We start from the raw sequence: 21,682 nt of genomic DNA, 5'->3' as shown, positions 1-21,682 counted from the left end.
GCTGTTTATAAAACATGATATGCAATTTGATAACCAACCAAATACAGTTTGGAAAAAGGTTGTGACATCTTAGTGAGAACTGCAGCAACAGTACAACATGTCCTCTGTTGTAACTGAAGTATTATTCCATTAATTGCACATAATGTAGAGTTTAAGGACAGTGATATCCTGCTCATTGCTTTGAGTTGAAAGTATATTTAAAGTGTTCACATCCGCTGTTGACTGCTGGCAGGATGCACAACCCTTTAAATCATTACAGAAACATTTAGGCCTTGAATAAAGAGGGTCAGAGTTCATCAAATGTGAATGTAAACAAACTTATAAATTAGCAATCTAATGAAAATAAATATCTTTGTAATTTAAATGTGCTGCAGCAACACAACAAAACGTTTTCATTGTCCAAACATCATGACTTTACTGTATTGCAGCAACAAATATTGCAACAAACCTGCTGCTTGGCAGAATAAAAGTGAATGTAAACATGAAACATCTTTATAAGGTTATTTAATAGCGTTTGGATGTTAGAAAAATGTAAATGCATTCCACAACAAACACCATACAGATTTATGTGATAAACAACCTTAAACTAAAGCTTTTTTTTTACAACAAAACAAACAAAAACACATTTGTATTTCTTTAGTCTTTGTTTGAAACGTCTGAGTCATGTTACTTAAGTTTACCTTTAAAATTTAAAGCATTCAAATGTCGCAGAATGTAATAAGCTAGTGTGATGTTTGTTACTTAACCTTTTTCTTTTTCAGAAGTAAACTGAACAGCCGCAGAAGTTTCCTGTACTGTTGCAATCTATTCTGCACCACGTGTTGACCAAAACCCAAGAGACCCGCCCCCAGATTATTGACTCTATTCATTAGGACGTCGTTACAGTTTTGTCTTGCTTTTGGTACCAACACACAGCACTGTGTACACTATAAATAAACAGAAATATGGTGGGCAGGTGCAGGGTATTTCTGCAAACTTGAAATGGGTACTGTACTTTTGTTTTACATAAAGGAGTCAGTCATTTCCAGTTTTAGCTTAGAGTTAAGAACCACATATTTACACTTGGCACTGGAGAGCAAATGCAAAGCTGAAATGAATTCCCTCCAGTGAGCAGAGCCAAACTAGGAGGCTTTTACACCACTTCTGAGCTGGTCGCTGTTAGTTTCACTGACCTCCTGTGCAAACTTCTGACAGGCATCATATAAATTACACCATCAGTTAAAGGCTACAACTGACATCCATGGCATATAAATGTAGGTTTCATCACATACAGCTCAAGAGGATATCCTTTGACAAGTTTCTCACTGAAAACTTCCTTTTTTGTGCACAGGATGTACACAACAGTGATCAGTATCAAATGTTCTTATAAATTTGCAACCATGTCACAGTCAAAACACAATCTTTTGTTTTTGCAAATTCTTTTGAGTTTTTTTTTTGAGTTTTTTTCAGTTTCATAATCATTGTAACCGGCTGATACCACGCTTGGAAAAGAAAAAAACAGATCCCAACATCTGCAGAGCACAGGGTGTAAAGACATCAGAAGTGACTCTTCCTTGGTATTGAGCCCCATTGTCTTCTATGAATAGCAATGGCAAAATACCATGTCTGATGTCTGTCAGCGCTGGGTGTGATCTGGCCGTCTGAGGCCCAGTGAGTCAGACCCACAAGGCCGTGCCATGAGGAAGTCAAACTGCTTCCTTTGCCTCACCACCGGACTTGTTTGTAATGAAGGAAGGTTGTGGCTAATAAAAATAAATAAATTTTCTTCAGACATTGTATTCAGCAGCATTTATCTGGCCACACAATGCTTCACATGCGCAAGACCTTTCTCATGCTGTAGCCTTTTCTTTACTGTAACATGAAGGGGCGTGGAGTCAGTGCAACTATTAATTCCACTGTTATTTCTGAGAAACGGTTCAATGGCAAGCCAGTAAGCGCAGGTAAATGTTAAACCATAACATCATGCCTGTGCCATCGTGGTGCACATCCTGCAGCTGAAAAGGTTTTTAGTAGAAAGCCACATTCAGAAGGGCGGGAGTGATTTAAGGTGTGAAAACCACAAAGGAACAGTTGGTGCACAGAAGTTTGTGTTGCATTTGCATTATTCTCATCTAACCTGACAGAATGGAACATTTTCTGAAAATGTACTCATTTTAAAGTGGATTTTTGAAGCCACATTTAATTAGTTTTCTTTATCTCTATTACATTTAAAGTATGCTACTGGTCAGAAGTTTGGACACACCTTCTCATTCAATGGTTTTTATTTACTATTTTATCCATTGTAGATAAATACCGAAGACATCAAAACTATCAAAGAATACATATGGAATTATGTTGCAAACAAAAAAGTGTTCAGCATTAATCTACAATGTAGAAAATAACACAAATAAATAAAAAGCATTTAATGAGTAGGTGTGTCCAAAGTGTAGCTGCTGATCTCCCCCTAGAACACATTTGTGTTTCTTTACTATAAATCAAACCCCCATCTCTTATATGTTTTCCGTATAGGACTTTTAAAAAAAAATTTATTAGTGTACTTATGCAAGAAATTATAATATGGGATAGAAAAAAGTTTTCACAGCTTTAATCACAACTGATAAATTGATAATTTGTTGCACACAAATTACTAAACTCATAAGATAAGGACGGGCAAAAGTGACTCATGAGTGTGGTTTCTTCATTCTGAGCGTCATTCTGAGCTGAAAACATCAAAACAAAGGTGTCTCTGGACCAAAGGGGAAGTTCCTCGTTTTGATGTCACTCATTTGTGTCTGGAGGGAAACAGATCAGAAACGAAAAAGAGACTGAATTTGAATGAGGAATTATCTGAGGGAAGTGTAATTATGAAAAAAGAACATTCATTTTTGTCTTTACATTTTCAGAACAAGATAGGTGTAATTTAAAAGAAATAAAAAAAGAGAAGCCACATCCTCCCATGAGGACACAGATGACATGAAACCTAGATTTTCCTAAAATATAACACAGATGGCACTGCAACTTTAGCAATCGCACCATGCCAAATGAAACAACTGACGACAGTTGGTTGGTGTCACATAATGATGTCGGACGCTGCTGTAAGTGCAATCAGTCGGTGTTACTAAAGAGTTTTTGAGAACGGACAGAACATTTGAAAAGGTTTAGCAAAAGAGAGAGAGACGCAGAGAGACACATGTAGGCACAGACAGACAAAGGAAGAGAGAGAGAGCTACAACAGGATATTATGTCACCATGGTTACTGGCAGCAGATACCGATCTTGATTTCTCTCTGTCATGCTGTTTTCACGCAAGCCAGTGTGATTGCGGTGCTGCGAGGGGGCAGCTCCTGTAGTTGTGAAAAACTTTTGACACAAAATTTCATGCGCTCCGGATCAATGTGGCTTCAGGAACTCTGAAGAACAGCACATTCCATCTCTGAGGTAAGCTTATCTTCCGAACTCTACCTTTTTAGTGAATCACTGTACACAGGGTGTCCCTAAAGTCATAGGAAATCTCATTAACTGGAACATTTCTGCCTCCACAGATTATATATGACTATATTATTAAACATATATTTCATTAATTATCAAACATGTATTAAATTCAATATAAAAAAATAATAAAATGTTGTTAAAAATTTCATTTCTTGAACATGTGTATTTTTGCCTGTGTCCAGACTTTAGGGATAACCTGTACATGTGGCATTAAGAGAACATCTTCAGCTGATTGTTGTGAAAATGTGCTGGATTCCAGAGTCACATTATTACTACTCGTCTGAAATCTCCTCTTCCTAAGAAGCCAACATTGTTTCTAAACAATGACATGGCATTTATGAGTGGCATATCATGATATCTTTTTACTTTTTCCACATAATATATTAGATTTTGAAGTCTCGTTAGCCTTTAGTAGGGGGAATTCAGTGCTAAAAATACACATTTTTACCAGAGTGAAAGTAACTGATCACATGGTATGAATCAAAACACTTTCACAACTCTTTGAATATTATTGCAAAGAAGCAAATGATAGCCCTGACATGAAGCACAGGTTGGTTTTCAGTCTTCTAAATTCTTTAATTTAACAGCTTTGTGAAAGCATTTGCATGTTTGCCCAATATACCCCTTCAGTTGTTTTAATGGAGCAGGAAACATGTTTCTCCTCTGCATTATGTGCATGAGTAGGTAGCTGTACCACAGCCAGGGCGGTTTGTAATTTTGGCTCCAACAACATGACTTTCCAACGGCCTTGCATTCTAAAGCAGAGCACCCTGGGGAAGTTGACTTCCTCATATACAAGGCCATCTCTCAACACCAACTATTTTTTATGGCGTTAGTGTGAGAGTGTTGCAGCTGCATTCTGAATCACAGTTAAGCAGAGTTCATGCACTTCCTTCAAGCCGCTTATGTGGACCAAACACCTCCAAAAGGTGTAAACATGTAGGCATTAATAGTGTGTAAAGGGAGGACGGTTGTTCAAGTTCACATCAGATTTTTCTTTTCTCTTTATTGCCATCTTTAAATGTACAAAAGGTTGAAAATCTACTCAAAACTGTCTTTATATGTGAAACAACAGAACAAAAGGAGCTAAATAATTGCATCCCAACTACAAGTGGAAAAGGGAAAACTTGTTTTATTGCTGCAGATGTGACTTGTGTCTTACTTATGAATCTTGAACTTTACTTTTATTGTTTGTTTTGAGAAATGTGAATGGCGGATTGTGCAAACCCTGGTTAGTAGAACTGAGGGAAAAGTCAATGTAGATTTTGATCTCTGATTGGATTTTGTTCAAGGACCACAAGATGGCACCACACACCACAAAACTAGTTGCATTTACAGCCAGTGTGGTATTTCGTTATTCATTATTCAACTCCGAATTGCTAATTTACAAGCTTGAAGCACAAATCAGTTAATTTGATTTGATTAACTGAGAGCAAAACAAATACATTTACAGTAACTGTAGTCTTAATTTTCATAACATCTTTCAATATCAAAGCATCAAAACCTTCTTTAAATAATTTGTTCCAATCCAAGATTCAACATTTTGTATTTAAAGATGGACTGCTGTCTACCTTACAACCAAATGCCACAATTACTGCACATGAATGCAAGAAAAGTCCAAAGCACTTATGAAAATGTCTTGTGTTTTAACATTCAAGCTTGTCTGGAAAGGAGTAATGAGAAATATTGCAACTTCTTTTACTTCCTTTTTGAAAGCGAAGTCTTATGTGTAACCTTTGCATGTGTTCTTGTGACAGGGTCCTACCAGCCAAAAGAGTTTCATTTCAACAAACCATAAAGACTCAGTGTTTCCTTAAATTTGATACATACAAAAGCAAATGGAAAAGAAAATGCACAATCGCACGTTTATGTCTGAGTTTTATTCTCCTTTTCGCAGTTACTGGTTCCTAAAATATCAAGATGGGTCCTGCCACTGTGCCTGAGACCATCTCCCCGTCCAACAATGACTCCAACCAGACCTGTGACACCCTGTACGACCACCGGAACTACACCAAAATCGTCATGCCCCTCTTCTACTCCATCGTCTTCTTCGTGGGGCTGTTTGGTAACTGCCTCGCCCTCCATGTCATCCGCCCCAACCTGAAGAAGATCAACTCCACCACCTTGTACTCCCTCAACCTGGTGATTTCTGACATCCTATTCACCCTCTCGCTGCCTGTGAGGATTGCCTACTATGCTATGGGCTTCCACTGGCCTCTGGGAGAAGCCGTGTGTAAGATCTCAGGCTTCATCTTCTACATCAACACCTACGCTGGGGTCAATTTCATGACCTGCCTCAGCATCGACCGTTTCATCGCTGTGGTGTTGCCTCTGCGCTTTGCCCAGCTCAGAAAAGTCAGTAATGTGCGTTACATTTGTGTTGGCGTTTGGCTGCTGGTTCTGGCTCAGACCCTTCCCCTGCTGGGCATGCCCATGACCCACGAGGAACCTCAAGGCTTCATCACCTGTATGGAATACCCCAACTTTGAGAAGGTGGACCATATTGCCACTATTCTGATTGGTGCAGTCTTCCTGGGTTTCGTCATCCCTGTGGTCACCATCCTGGTGTGTTACTCAGTCTTGTGCTCCAAACTCCACTTCTCAGCCAAGGCCAACCATTTCACTGAAAAGTCCGGCCGACACCGCAAAGCCATCGGCGTGATCTGCTGCGTGTCCCTAGTGTTTGTCATCTGCTACAGCCCCTATCACATCGACATCCTGCAGTACATGATCCGTAAGCTGGTGTCAAACCCCGACTGCGCCGACCTCACCGCCTTTCAGGTGTCGCTGCACATCACTGTGTGTCTCATGAACCTTAACGCCTGCTTGGATCCGTTTATCTACTTCTTTGCCTGTAAAGGCTACAAAAGGAAAGTGTTGAAGCTGCTGAAGCTGCAGGTCAGCATGTCGTTCTCCAGTGCAGTGAGGACGTCACCTGAAGGCTCCTCCAAGGACTTCATCGACGGCAACAAGATCCAACTCAACAGCTCTACTGTGGGCACAACCAGCGAGAGACTCACAGAGAGGAGATACCGGCATGAGTAAACTAAAGAACTGAGACATGCAAAGCTGCATAGGATGAGATTTTATGTGTCATTGGGCCTATTTTAACTGGGACAACGTCTTGAATAAACTGGTCTTAACTTCGAAATGGACTAAGTGACATCATCATGATGCTAAGCAGCTCCTCAGCACCTGGATCCACTAGAAAGCAGCTGATCTGGAAAACTCAGCATTTCTTGTGTTTACACTTTTTCTTGTTAATATTGGTGAACTGTTCAGGAAAGCAGAGATTGTCACAAAGAAGGAGGGATACTTGTGGCCTTCCAGTACAGTGTTGATGTTAAGTTGAAGTAAAGCAGAGCCTGCTTGGATGTGGACAGTCAGGTGATATTAAATCTTACTTATCTTCTAATTTCAGGATAATGAATGTATGGAATTGCAAGTGAAAGTTTAGTACATGTAAGGGAAGCCTTAAATTCCTACAAGCAGTACACTGACTTCAAAAAACAGTTCTTAAAGCAACAACTCAGGATCTGCACCTACACATTGACCTCCCTTGCAGTGCTACTTTTATGAACTGAGATGTTGATGTAGAAGTAGATCTGATACGAGTTTCGTTCTTATATGGAATCAGACTTACAGTTTTTTGTTTTTTTTTCCCCCCGTCATGTTTCAGTTCAGCTCAGTGTTGTAATATCTCAGGAAAACTGATAACATGGACAGCCATTGTTTCAGCTGCCTGTCAAATGAATTGACCTTAATTGGTTGCAAAAGCACCATGTGTTTATCTGCATTACAATTCATTTCCTTTGTTTGGACAACGATGAGGTTTTCTTCAAAGGCTTGTAAATGGGGCTGTTTTTGAAGTGCTGTCAAAATAATAAAATGCATTTTTCTGATTTGGTTTTAACTGCTACAATTTTCATGTTTAATTGGTGCACGATTCTGGATCTACTGATATAATTAATGGTTTGTGTTTGCACAAAAGTTGCACACACACACATGCAAAAAAAAAACAACAACTTTGTGGCATTTCCAGACAAAAATTTTAGATGTTTCATGTAGTGTTTTTCCCTGTAATACACTGCAACATACAGAAATTACTACACATTTAACAGGCCACATGGATAACAACTCTGATTCAAAGTGTGCTGTACTGTAGTATTAAAATAATGCCAAGATGCTCATGCGAATCTGAAAATTGCGGGGAAATGGAGCCCTTGAAAGAGATTAGTCAATAAGCGGTTGTGGGGGCTGATGAGGAGTGAGGAGGATTGTGCAACGTAATTCATCAAAAATCTATCAAATGTCATATCTTTGCAGCTGCACAGCTTTGTTCACTTTGAGACCGACAGATACAGGAAGGTGACAAATTATAGAAAAAACCTGAACTTTTTAACCCCCGCAGTAAAACGATCTGGCTGATGCTGATGCTGTGTGGTTTGTTAACACACTGTTGTTTTTTTCCTTTAAACTGTCACTCATCTGTCCATGTGAAGCCTAGTCTTCCTTTCACTCTGCTCTTCCTCACCTCCGATCAGCCTTCTCAACTGCTGCCACAAAAATGGAGCTATAAAAGCTTTTAAATTTGTACACACGTCACATATAAAACATCAGAAGCAGTTTATTTGCCCTGCTAATTGAAAGAAAAAAAGATTTCCAGTATTGCATCATGCTGCACCATCAGGGAGGACTGTTATCGGTTTTAAATTCATTTTTTGTGTGTGACTAAGTGACTACACATGCAGCCAGTGTCATAAAAACAACCATCCTCAGCTTCAAGAAGAACTGCAACCCTCTGTCCTAGAAAATGATTTATGATCTCAGTGTCACAGGGCAAGACAGGAGTTATATAAAGAGACAGCAGATACAGAACTGTGGAAAGCAGTCTGAGATACCTGTATGCAAAGTGCCTGAAAAACCTGTCTACAAATAGACAAAGAGACTTGGTGCTCGTTCAAAGGTAAAAGTGGTCAACCAACATGCCGACTGGATTTAGCTTTTTCTCTGTTTGCTGTGCTATGTATGAAAATAATTGATAAACAAAACTTCATAATTGTAATATTTTTGAAAGCATCCTCACTCTGCTGTAAGTGCATTTAGCCCTGTGCAGAACATCACACAGTTAATAATTAGCAATAGTAATAAACACGTTCTCATTGCTCTAGATATTGAACCACATTAAAAAAGTACAATTTCAGCTATTTATTAAATTGTATAACTTAACATTAAATTGGAAGGCCGTATAATAAGATCAGTCCTAGTTATTATTATTACACCAAGTTTACCTCAAAGATCTATTGTGGGACCTAGACATCTTAGATCCATTGTGATCAATAGAAATTTTTATACAAATATATACAAAGGTTTTGAACATGGCAGCTGTGGTTAAAAAAAACCCACGTATAATACAATACTGGATGCACCCAACATTTTTAGGATGATCATTGATTTCTGCAGTGCAACTATAGTACAGCTTTGGCGTGGTTACAGATAAGGACTAATTACTGGCTAAGTAGCCAAAATACTTAGTTTACCATTTACCACATCAAAAAGATCATCTGAAAAGTCAACAGATGCATCAGTTAAATGTATTTACTGGAAAGTGATTTTCCCTCACAAAGTCCTACTCTTCACTGTCAGAAATCTACATCCAGATAAATAATGAAAAATTAAATGGCAAACGGTAAAACATATCAGAGTTCAAAATAAAAGGACAACTTTGCTGATGACAACCGCAGACAGTACTGACGATATACTGAGCAAATGTCTGACCCCGACATACATCCCATCTCTCTATACTTCTCTCTGTATGCAGCTCTTTGTGACGTCTGACAGCTGATTAAACACACTTCTTTTCACCATCTTTATATTTAGGCGATGTATGCTTCGGTTCTCTGATTTTTCCACAACAGAATGCATGAATGTCAAATAGTTTTACGTTGCACTGCAGGTGATGTTAATGCATTTAAACAAAATAAAAATAAAATGTATGTTCTTTTTAAAGAACATACTGATTGGACTCTCTTGAAAGGGTCGTAGAATATGCTTGACTTGAGTAAAAAATGAGAACAGACTCCAGCTTTAGCAAACTCCAACAGAAACGTGGCTTTCGTGAGCTGAAGGTAGAGCATGACTGAGTCAGGTTTGGTCTCAGTTTCAGATTTCGACCTTGGATGTGTTAACCGCTTTGCTAACAGCTGTTTAAAGGTTGGTTGATTTGCTGAAGGATTAAAAATCAATGGATCCTTTTCTTTTTCACAAAGCCCTTGCCAGGAAATCATACTGTGAGAATAGGAAAATGAAATCAAGATTAATTTCAACCATTTCCCGTCGATCATCACGGTTAGACCACATGTCTGGCAGGTTCTGATAAGATGGTACAGAGATGAAGCCTGAAGTTACAAGATAGTCAGAAAAAAGCACTTGTAAAAAGTTCAGCAGAATTTGCGTTGCCGTGTCAGCAAAGATTCAGCTAAACCACAGAACAAAACAACAAAAAAAAGTCCTCACAGCAAACAAAATACAAAACCCCGCATTACTGTAAGTCTAAATTTTAATGTTTTAAATATTTTTTCCTCTTTTTTGTTGATACATAAAAAAGAAGATTGTTATTCTGAAATCAAAGGTGGGTGGAACAGCCAAAAATGTATTAAAAGCATGTTCATAACTAGAAGCATGAGCAGCCATCAGGATGTTTCCTTGCATAAGAACATCAAAGCATGTTGAGGAGTGAATCCAGTAACTCGTAGTTGTTTTATGAGGATAGAACTGATCACAGATGTTGTTTTTTCACACGTAAAAGAAGACGTGAACACACACCTGTCTTACAGTAACTTTATGTGCCATTTTAAAATGATTTTTCATGTAAAATCTGCAGCTTTGCTCAGCTTTCTGTAAACATGCACCACAAACATTTACACCACGTTACCAGGTTAGTGCAGTTTATGTAACCACGTGTCATTTCCTGCTTAACCTAATTGTGTAAACTGCTTTTTGTGAGTTATTTATTTAACAATTTTGACACTAAATTGTGATATTAAACTATATCACACAATCGACATAAAAATGTAACATTACAGGCTTAAAGAGGTGTGAAAGTAGCAGAACTGTTGGTCTACATGTTGATTTATTGGTTGGAACTTCAACAGAAGAAGCCTTGCTCAGTCGTGTTCCATTAAAATGAATGTAATCTGTCTTTTTCTGCCTTTCTCCTTTTATTAGATTATATGAATAATGAAAATATAAGTTCAATACTGTTGCACGGAGCAGTCTGGCTTCATAATTACATTATATTGAATTCACATCTGGTGCTTGATGCTGTTTGAGCTGCAGTCTGTTTGCATGAGCTGCTGGTGACGTTTGGAAGCCAAATTCTGACAGTGAGGACAAGGATTTTTTGTCTCATCTAAATCTGCCACCGCAAAAAAAAATAGTGGAAAAATAAGTGCAAACTGCAAAATCACAGAAATAACTCACTTTAGTCCATACAGTGTAATAGAGGAGGTCTTGGTCTAACTTGCTTCTACCCCAAAATAGCTCTCAGTTTAAGGAACAGTAGAAATACTTGGAGTCAGAGCAGACAATTAGTCAGACAGACATTAATCATCGACTGTCTTGATCGTCACTTAAGTTATTTTTCAATCAAAAATATCTCCAGCTTCCCAATTCCTTCTTTTTTTGTTTTATAGCATATTAAATGTTTTTGAATTACATTCTGTTGATTCCTTCAAACAAGGCCTTTGAAGACTCCACCCTCAGCTTTATCAATTTGTCATCCAAATTTCATGGACTGAACGATTAAATGCTTTAATCAAAGTAATAATCTACAGATTAATCATTACTGAAAGTAGCTTTAATTGGAGTCAGAACAAGAAAATTACACAATTACCCCTCTGGCTGGCTATTTCTCTATAGGTCTGTCCATGACATCTAAAGTTTTTGCACATAAGCAAACACTAACTCTGTTTCTAACCTTTGCTGCCTCCTGCTTCTTGGCAAACCGGCTCAGTTGGCAGAAGAACACAGTTATCCTGCTTTTCATGCCAATCCAGCAGGACACACAGTGCTTTATTATATATTTATTTGCATTTTCAGCCCTTCATATAGTTTATTTTATACTTTTTTTTCGCCATTTGGTTTCACTCAGACTTGTCCCTTGCTGATTGTGTAGCTACTTTGTTTGCAATAAACACTGTATTTCACACATATAATTGCCATCTGCTTTATCCCAGCTTTTTTTCCTATATCACCCGAGATCTTTGGGGATTGAAGGAAATGTGTTTGTTTTAAATGGATGATTTGGAAGCATGAAGAACTCAACATAATGCAGCAATTTATCAGAGGCATAGATGCATTTCAGTGATTTAAATAATATGGAGGCTGGTTTGGTCGTCTGGCGAGGAAAGTTTGTTACTTTAAATCAGTTTTTTGTTATCACAACTTGTAAATCAATCATGGTCCAATATGCAGCTTACATGCAAATGCAAAGTGAAAATATGAAACCTCCACCAAAAATGCAATGAGGATAAACTTTGAAAACTAGTGCCAAATATTTACATATTCATTTTTCATTGAGGAAGTAGGAGGTTTGTGGATAAACTGTATTAGACACCATTTATTATTCAAAGTGGAATCTTTTTCTATGACATAAAATATGCCTGAAAAGGACCTTTAACTTTAGATCTGAATAAAGTTACTGTACGCAAGTCTTGGCGTAACAAGCCCCTGAAAAAATGGTTAAACAGCCATAACTGGAATTTCAATGTCCACAGAGACGTAAAAACTGCACCCCCCTACTGCAAGAAGCAGGGGTACAGGAGGTAGTTGACTTACGTTCCTATGGTGTGACGTAAGGCGATTTTCACCGTAAGTCGGAACACCGGTGAAAATGTAAAGAAAGCCGTTACGTGCATCACAATATTGATCAGTTTAAATATTTATACAACTACAATAACGAAAACGGTCGTTAGCTCACACTGAGACACAACTCTGTAGGAAAATACCAGCGAAAATGTAAACAAAGCTGTCGTATAGCGTTGCGTGACTATTGTACATGCAGTATTCATCCGCTCCACTCGTCAGCTACTTCCACTGAACCACTTCCGACTCAACCACGAAACGCCGTACGTTAAACCGAGGACCGGCCCCCAGTCAGTTCCGACAAAACGACATAAGTCGAGGACGTCGTAAACCGAAGCTCTCCTGTACTGTTTAAAAAGTGCTTTCCATGCCTGAATCTTTTCATATGAAGTAAAATATACCTGAGAAAGACCTTTAGCTTTTGAACTGAACAAAGTTACTGTACGTAAGTACACCAGCAGTCATCTTGGATAAACACTGGGCAGTCATTTTGGGCTTACAAGGTTCCTAAAATAATAGCTAGACAGTCATAACTGTAATTTCAATGGACACAGGGATGCAAAAACTGCATGTACACAATCACCTGTCAAGTCTGATAAAATCTACAGTAAAAGTTTGGTGACTTTTCCCCAGAATAAGGTTTAAAAAGCACATTTTCTTGCATGATATAATTCTGTTCCACATACACACAGTTTCATCACACCTTGCTTGCATCGGTGCAACTACACAATAGCCTTGATGTTTTTAGTTTTGGCTGTTTAAAAGCATATTATTGGCTTTTTATGGAAAGGGCGCAACATGTGTTATACAACTGGCACCTTTGGTATTACAGGGTTCCTCTATACGTTTCAATTAAGGGCTCTTTAAGTGGTGAGTCCCTCTTTTTTTTACATCTCAGGGTCAAAGCAGCCAACTTTAGTTACCAACCCAACACAAACATTAATACAGAGGGAACAGATATAAAACGATGACTGAGATATAACTCAGTATGGTTTTATAAGTGTGTAAACCTGATTAATCTATCAAGTATGAAGGTCACATGCAGGTTTGTGCTGTCCCTGGAAAGGTTTCCAGTCAACCACTTACTCTCACATTTACACCTAAAGGGAAACTTACAGTCACCATGAAACATACCACACAGAAAGTTCAAAACCCAGAACCTTTCCACAGAGTGAATTTGTCAACGCCTGCCCTACTGTGCCACTCTAAATACTGTAAACTGAGTCTGGAAACGCTTTAAATGGTTGCTTAGAACCAAAAAATGAATAATTCTAAAGACAAAAAAAAAAAAAGAAAAATCGATAGTGGGCACAGACTGACACTTCTGTAGTTCTACCATTCAGCCTCTAGAGGACAGTGTAAAACAGGGTAAAGAGGTGGTGCAAAACCAAGTAAAATCAGCTTTTCACAAGAAACATAGAGCAATTGTTTACTGAAAAACAAAAGAGGGTCTATTCATTAGTTTTGGTCAAATTTTCCTTTTGCACTTGTACTTTTACAAGAATGGAGTATAAAACGAACAGCGTAAAGGAAGAGAATAAAAAACAGAAATACAAATGTTCTAGATAAGCGCAGTATAAATACACATCCTGGCAATTGTGCAGGTGAATAATAAAAGATTTATTATGGAGTGAAATACTTACTGAGGCAACCACATGACAAGTATCAAAGAGAGGAAAACATCACACAGACTGTTGTCATAACAACATATTGCAATGAACACAAAGTACCATCTGGTATGAGATTTTTAAGACACATCAAGAGGACAAGCCGATAGATAATTATTTTCCAGGAATAAGAATTAGACTGTGGCTTCCAAATAAACACTGCACCCAGAAACACAGTGATAAAAAAAAATCATGTGGTGAGCATAAGAAGTAGTTTTGCATCCAAGCTGACAAATATGGACAATCAAGCCCAAATATGTGACAATAGATGTAACCTTTTATGGAGGTCAGATAAACAGCGGTGGTCAGTGTGGAGGATGGAAGCCGTGGGAAACTATGCTGTCTGTTTCACAAGCTCTAGAACAGGAATGGAAACTATGGTGTAGATTTGGGGGAAGAAGTTTTGATTGCACAATGTTGTTTGAGTCAAATGTCCTAATTCATAGCTGCTACCGGCTCACACACACATTAATCTGTATTCAATCCGGGTCCAGACTGACCTTGAGTGTTTCACCTGAGGTATGCGCTTTGCATCCATTAAGTCGATGTGGTGTAAAACCATCTCACAGCATCAGCGTGAAGTGTCTATTACCACCGTCTTATTTCCTGTTTATATGGCAACTGCCTCAACATCCTGTTTTTAATTACTTCTCTCCAGCAGCAGATGCTTCTCACAGCAACCTGCTGTGGATTACTCCCCTGAGAACTAATGTGCTGTGACAGACCCCACTTTTCCAATCAATAACTCGCCCTAAATCTGCCATCTCTCTGCCTGCCAAACACACTCCCACTTCTAATGGCACATCATTTTCTTTAAGGGGGTGTAATTGCAGACTGTGGAAAGCTGTAGCCCTTTGTGTTCCAACTACGTAGATACTGTAAAGGAACCTGAAAGTACGGACGACTACACAGGAAGTGATGGGGGGGCTTTACACCGGCTCGCCACCATTTCCATCACATTACAGTCTCAGATAGAACTCACTTCCCTGTTTTGGCTGTTAGAGCAACGTGTTCAGATAAATCTGCCACTTTCACTTCATAAAGCAGTCGGTGTGAGTTTGTCAAGATGTTTGTTTGACTTCTTGTGGTAAGTGCAAGTCTTTTATTGTCCAGACGAAGTTACCTGATCTGTTTCACATTTAGGTCGAGGGGAGGGGGGGAATGCTGGCAGATGTGTTTTATAGCTACTTGCTGAATGTGTCTTTTGGTACAAACTTTGAACAAAAACTGATTTCTGCACTAACTCCTTTATTTATTTCAAAATATATCTCATAATTCATCCTGCATAACTCAGAGAAACAGCAGGGTAGAGTTAAAAAAAAAAGAAAAAAGAAAATGTGAAACACTAAAGTCACATGATTTCTTATCAATATGTGGCATCGATTTCACTGAAAATTTCACTTCCAGATTTCTACTCGAGCCAGCAAACTCCATCTATTAGTTTTAGTTATTTTATTTACTTGTTCATGAATAGTTTTTAAAAAAAATATTGGAAGGCCACATGTAGACAGGCAACGTCTGTTTGTCTTCCTGTCTTTCACAGTTCAGCTGCAGCGCTTTTAAAAGTAACTATTTAAATGATCGAGTATGAAGTTCTGCAAATGCAGATATGTCCATATTTAGAAGCAACCCCTCTTCTGGAAGCCTAATTGGTTGATTTTCTTGTTTTTCGATTAAATTTCAATCAAACAGAATCTTTGATTGTGATGTCAGGTAAAGAGTTTTATCAAGTTTCTTTGTTGTTTGTTCTTTTCAGATTTCACTCGTATGGATGGATGACAGATTATTTCTACATAATGTTTATGAGTAAGTACAAGTTTATCTAATAGATAGATAGATAGATAGATAGATAGATAGACTATAGATAGATAGATAGATAGATAGATAGATAGATAGATAGATAGATAGATAGATAGATAGATAGATAGACTATAGATAGATAGATAGATAGATAGATAGATAGATAGATAGATAGATAGATAGATAGATAGACTATAGATAGACTATAGATAAATAGATAGATAGATAGATAGATAGATAGATAGATAGATAGATAGATAGATAGATAGATACATAGATAGATAGATAGATAGACTATAGATAGATAGACTATAGATAAATAGATAGATAGACGATAGATAGATAGATAGATAGATAGATAGATAGACTATAGATAGATAGACTATAGATAAATAGATAGATAGACGATAGATAGATAGATAGATAGATAGATAGATAGATAGATAGATAGATAGATAGATAGATAGATAGATAGATAGATAGATAGATAGATAGATAGATAGATAGATAGATAGATAGATAGACAGCAATCAGCAGGAGTGCAATATGAAATACTCTTAAAAAATGAAATGAATGTAAAAAGAATTAGGTTATATAAATTTGTAGACATAGCACAGTGCAACTAGCAGCTGGTAGTGACACACGTCGGCAGTTAAAGAATATATCTTTAACTTTTCTAGAGTATTTTTGCATGATTTTACGTTACAGAATTACTGAGCTTCCTGCAGTTGATCAGCTTGCAAAAAGACACAAACAGTGACCAAAATCTATAGTTTTTCTAATTAAGTTCTTGCTAGAACCACATGAGTTTTACTAAAAAATTACATTAAACTGGACTTTAACTCAAATCATAAAACCATGTTTGATTTATAGACCAAGAAGTTACGATAAAGGTGCTGTAAATACTAACGGCCTGCAGCATTGTGTTTTGTGTGATTCTTAGTATGAAGGTGGATCTAAACTCCTCCAACATGTCGGTGGAATCTGGGACTGTGAAGCCGGAGCAGGGACCAGTGGAGTACCGCATTGCAGGCCTGATTTTCTACTGCTTCGTCTTCATCATAGGAGTCATAGTGAATCTTGTTGCTTTATGGGTGTTTGCCCTGACCACCAAGAAGAGGAACTCAGTCACTGTCTACATGATAAACGTAGCGCTGGTGGACCTCACCTTCATCCTGCTGCTTCCTTTCAGGATGGTTTACCACCACCAGGACTACTGGCCTTTTGGGAATCTTTTCTGCCGGATCAGTGCTGCTCTCACCATCTTCTACCCCTGCATGGCTCTGTGGCTGTTTGCTCTGATCAGCGCTGACCGCTACATGGCCATCGTGCAGCCAAAGCACGGCAAGGAGCTGAGGAACGTCCCGAAGGCCGTGGTGGCCAGTTTAGGGGTGTGGGTCATGACTCTGGGCAGCACCGTGCCTTTGCTCTTCTCTCAGGAAGACCCCGATCGCCACTCCAACTTCAACACCTGCATCAAGATGCAAGACATCATCTACATGCGCCATGACAACCCTGTCAACTTTGTGCGACTAGTCTTTTTCTTCTTGGTGCCCATTTGTATAATGATTGGCTGCTATGTTGTCATCGTGGACAACCTAATCCACGGCCGCACCTCCAAACTCAAACCTAAAGTGAAGCAAAAGTCCATCCGGATTATCATTACGCTCATTATCCAAGTGTTGGTGTGTTTCGTGCCTTTTCATGTGTGCTTGGTGCTTCGTCTGCTGGGGAACGGACAGGACGGGGGTTTTAGCACATGGGCAGTCTTCACCACCTTCCTAATGAACCTGAGCACAGTCCTGGATATTATTCTCTACTACATCGTCTCCAAGCAGTTCCAGGACAGAGTGATCAGCGTGATTCTGTACAGGAACTACCTCCGAAGTGTGAGACGGAAGAGCCGGCACACACACACCGGCAGCATCCGGTCAATGAGCAACCTGACCAGCGCCATGATATGAAGCAAAGCGTCAAACTTCGTCTCAAAACAGCACACGGATACGTTCCCGTGCACGCTTTTTTTTGGGTACAATGTAACGCTGAATGCGTCGCCGTGTGCATGGTTCATTATCAAAAGGATCGAAACTTGCAATTAATTTTCAAGGTGTAATTTACACTCACAGTATGGGAGTGCTGCCGTTGTGGCAAAAACATCTGTGTTCAGAGCTGATTGACTCACCCATGAGACTTGAGATGTTTTCTGTGCTTCTTTGCTCTGGTAGACAAAGCAAGAGTGTCTGTGGCTCAGGTGTAACACATGCAGGCGAAAATAAAGCTCATAATCATTTAAAACATAGCCCGCAGTAACTCTGTGTCTGCTTTGTTACGCACCACCAGCGAAACTCTTCTTCCTCACTACGACAGCCAACAACTATAGAAGCCTCCACAAGGGGAAACCTACAGGAAACAATGGTGGGTTTCTTAAAGGTTGCAGCTTTGGTTTGTTTGCTGCACGATTATTTTTAACTCCTTACCTCAGTTCTGCAGAGATGGAAGTGAGCAACTATAATCCTCAGCGCTGCACATATGTGCAGCAAATGAACCGAGGTCGGTGTTATTTTAGAACTGTGGAGTTTAAGTCCAACCACTTGCTACAGGACATGATTAGAACACCGCAAGCGTCATAAAAAATGCTGTGAATTTATTGACCAGGTGATGGCAGCATGGCACAGCTAGATCCCATCTACCTGCCAGGGAACAGCAGCACGCTCATTTTCTGTACTTTCGGAATAGTGAAAGATTTTCTGCTTTAAACTTCTTCTGTATTTTCGTGCTTTACACTGGACTTTATAAAGTGAAATGTCTCAGTTTTTACTACCATCATCACACAGAAGTTGTTAACAACAGCTTCCTCAAGCAGAAATCAGGCTAAAGTGTGTTTATGGTGCAATGTGAAGAGTATTGATTAGATGTTAAATGATTCAGTCGCTTGGAGTGCATTTACAGTAACGTGCTCAAGAGATGTCAGGGAGGCTATTTACTAGATTTAAAGCAACCTTAACCTTAAAAGAGAAAACCTTTTCTACTCAGGGGTACTTCAATGTCAGATCTCTGCTTGGAGTGTGAGCGCCACGACGCAATTTATTCTCAATTTATCCCTCAAATGACAGACAAGTAATGACTTATAACTGGATGTGTGACAGTTCTGTCCCTGTGAAGAGGCTTCAAATAAAGAGGAGAAAACCCATGTTTAAATGTGATGATTCTGACTGGTGTCTTGCACAAACATCACCTGAGCTAAGGATTGATTTGGTCTTGGCAACTGGTAAAATAATTGTGTCTGTCACAGGAATGCAGTTTTAATTGCATCGGACTGTGAGTGAGTGTAGCTGAGTAACTGTGGAGTGTCTCTTTCAGTTAGACAGTGGAGGCACCCTGTGGTGTGACCACATGTACTGTAGCAATGCTGCAGTTATCATATGGCTGAACAGTTACGAACAAAAATAAATATAGTGCATTATTTTGTGCCTTGAGAAGATTCTGACTGGATTAATGTGTTGTATGTAATCACAGCAAACTCTGGAACACCTCAAAGTGATTTAGTTCATGCAAGTTAATGCAACACAGTGGTAAAAAGGGTATAAAAGGGGTTTGGTTGATATTAATAGATGAAGAAGTGGCAAGTATGTGCAATAAAGAAGGTGTAGATTTATTCTGTGTTAAATTAGAGGAGGCAGACTACAAGATTTCCACTTCACACAGAATTCTGGGAACTGCAGTCCATCATGCGATGATAGGTTTATTGGCCGGCGGACTACAAGTGGATTTATAACCAAGAGGTCAGAGGTCAAATGAAACATCAGAGGGTCGTCTATCTGTCCCACCTGTTAGACATGAAAGAAAAACCAGCCACACTGCTCACAGCAACTGGCATTTAAAACAATTAAGTTTCCTGTCAAGTCCCTGTGATGAATTATCCGGAAGCTTTACCCGCTGTAATTCTAAATCTTCCCAACAAGTGCCTTTGTTGTAGAGAAATTAATGAAAACAAGATTGTCTTTCATAGGAGCTGATCTAACAGCGCGACAGCCAGCTGCTCTTCTTTGGGAATAAAAACAGTCAGCATTAAACACAGCTCACACAAAATACTTTTTTTTCCACCACTCGTGTGGAAAACAAATCAGGCGGCAGGCGCAGTGGCCATCTGTTTTGTTATTTGATATGTGTGAATACATGTTGTAATGACTTTGTTTGTGAATCACTCTGCGCGGCAGAACACACGAGAGCTCTCGAAGTGCTGGAGTGTTCAAAGCTAATCATATAATTGGACACAATAGTCGATGACAAATGGAGACGCTTGGAGCCAGCCAGCTGGGGAAGTGAATATGTAATCATTGTAAAATCATATCATTTTTGCATATTTGAAGACAGCTTAATAGAGTTTGCGTGTCAGCACACTATCAAATGATGATCAGAGACAGTGTTGCTGTATTTGTTTTCCGAACCGCGCTTTGTTGGACTATTTATCTCTATCGTGATTAAAAGTGTTTCTCAAGAGTTTGTCTCCTATTGGTTCATTTGTGTTTCATTATGTTGTGAATGTTGAAGCAGATTTGGGGCAAATGGCCGATCTGAATTTTAAAAAAGTACTATAATACAGAAGCAAACAGCCTACGGGGGCACTTGTACTCCAGAAGGTACTTGTGCAGTAGCCAGGGGGGATGTATGGAAGAACCGTGGAGAAGCTCGTCTAATGTAAAAGCTAAAAATTACAACGAAGCAACAATATACTTCCAGATGCTGAAACCCCCTGACTGCTATGTGTTGCAATGGAGAGCATGAGACAACAAGTTAGCAAAAAGTAAATTACTGGAACTTGACAAACCGTGGAAATGCACTCCAGGTTACACTAATAACAATTTATATCGCATTTTTCTTAAAAAAGCTACAAAGTGCTTCAGAAAGGGTTTATTCAAAAAATATTACATTAATAAAACAATAAAGGAAATTTGAAGGAGACAAATGTATCTATTTGTTTAGGGGATGTGGTTTAAAATGAGTGATTTATTGAATCTAATCTTAGAGTTTGAAGACTCGAACAGCAAAAGCACAGCAACCTTTAGTGTCTAAATGGGTTCCAAGAATAAGCAGAAGCTGATCTAAGGTGGCAACAGGGCTTATAAGGAGACAGGATACCTCTAATATAGTTAGGGACTGGAAAATCAAAGATACATTTTTAAAATTAATGCAGAAATGAACAGGAAGCCAATGCTGGAGGGCCAGTGCTGGAGGTAGAAGTATGATAGGTATAATCTCCTCTTCTTGACCTGGTAATAATCCTGCCAGCGGCATTTTGAACCAGTTGAAGGTGATCGAGGGAAAACTGAGTAATGCAGGGATGTATTGAAAGCATAAACGCAGACAACCAATGTGTAGCTTCTCAAAACATAAGAAAGATCTAATATTTTAAATTGACAGACATCAGTATAAATGCAAAACACCAAACCACCCTAAGCATTATATATTTAATTGCATGACAGAATATTGTTATAATAGAGTTAAATAATGTCCCATTTCAGGATAAATTAACATTTGAAACAACAGCACAACCTGAATATGTCACAGTTTGTTCTGAGGCACTGTTGGCCACACTTTTACTATACCATTAGTCTTCATACTGTTCCCATTAGAGAGCACAAGGACATGAAAGAGAGCCCATAATGTTATATAGATACTGTACACATCCAGACTCAGCTGGGCCTCCTCATCTACTGTACGGCATTAGCTGCAAGCAGCTGCCTGCATTTACATCATTTAGCGTTTCTCTCAGGGCACTTTAATACACTGAACCTCTCCCCTGGTAAACTTTACAATAGGATGTTGAAGGATACTTCTGGACTGCCATAGGAAATGAGAGGCACATGTGTGTGGATGTAG

General features: G+C 38.8%; 2 protein-coding genes across 2 annotated transcripts; both read left to right on the top strand.

The window, feature by feature from the left end:
- The first annotated feature begins 3,148 nt into the window (after positions 1 to 3,148).
- On the top strand, positions 3,149 to 7,372 carry gpr183a (G protein-coupled receptor 183a). The gene is made up of 2 exons (XM_023276646.3): positions 3,149 to 3,416; positions 5,368 to 7,372. Exon 2 carries the CDS (start codon positions 5,391 to 5,393, stop codon positions 6,513 to 6,515), a length of 1,125 nt encoding a protein of 374 aa, XP_023132414.2. The 5' UTR covers positions 3,149 to 3,416; positions 5,368 to 5,390; the 3' UTR covers positions 6,516 to 7,372.
- A 7,550-nt stretch (positions 7,373 to 14,922) lies between these two features.
- gpr18 (G protein-coupled receptor 18) lies at positions 14,923 to 20,302 on the top strand. The gene is made up of 3 exons (XM_035951163.2): positions 14,923 to 15,089; positions 15,759 to 15,808; positions 16,722 to 20,302. The coding sequence occupies exons 2-3, from the start codon at positions 15,774 to 15,776 to the stop codon at positions 17,764 to 17,766; spliced, it is 1,080 nt and encodes a 359-aa protein (XP_035807056.2). The 5' UTR covers positions 14,923 to 15,089; positions 15,759 to 15,773; the 3' UTR covers positions 17,767 to 20,302.
- The last annotated feature ends 1,380 nt before the right edge of the window (positions 20,303 to 21,682 follow it).

This window comes from Amphiprion ocellaris, chromosome 11, assembly GCF_022539595.1.
Source record: "Amphiprion ocellaris isolate individual 3 ecotype Okinawa chromosome 11, ASM2253959v1, whole genome shotgun sequence".
Classification (NCBI taxonomy): domain Eukaryota; kingdom Metazoa; phylum Chordata; class Actinopteri; family Pomacentridae; genus Amphiprion; species Amphiprion ocellaris.
The sequence above is the reverse complement of the archived record's forward strand: the minus strand, read 5'-3'. Positions and strand labels throughout refer to the sequence as shown.

Coding starts and splice junctions, on each gene's coding strand:
- gpr18 (XM_035951163.2), top strand. CDS start 15,774: ATGGATGACAGATTATTTCTACATAATGTTTATGA. Junction 15,809..16,721: donor TTTCTACATAATGTTTATGA/GTAAGTACAAGT, acceptor AACGGCCTGCAG/CATTGTGTTTTGTGTGATTC.
- gpr183a (XM_023276646.3), top strand. CDS start 5,391: ATGGGTCCTGCCACTGTGCCTGAGACCATCTCCCCGTCCAACAATGAC.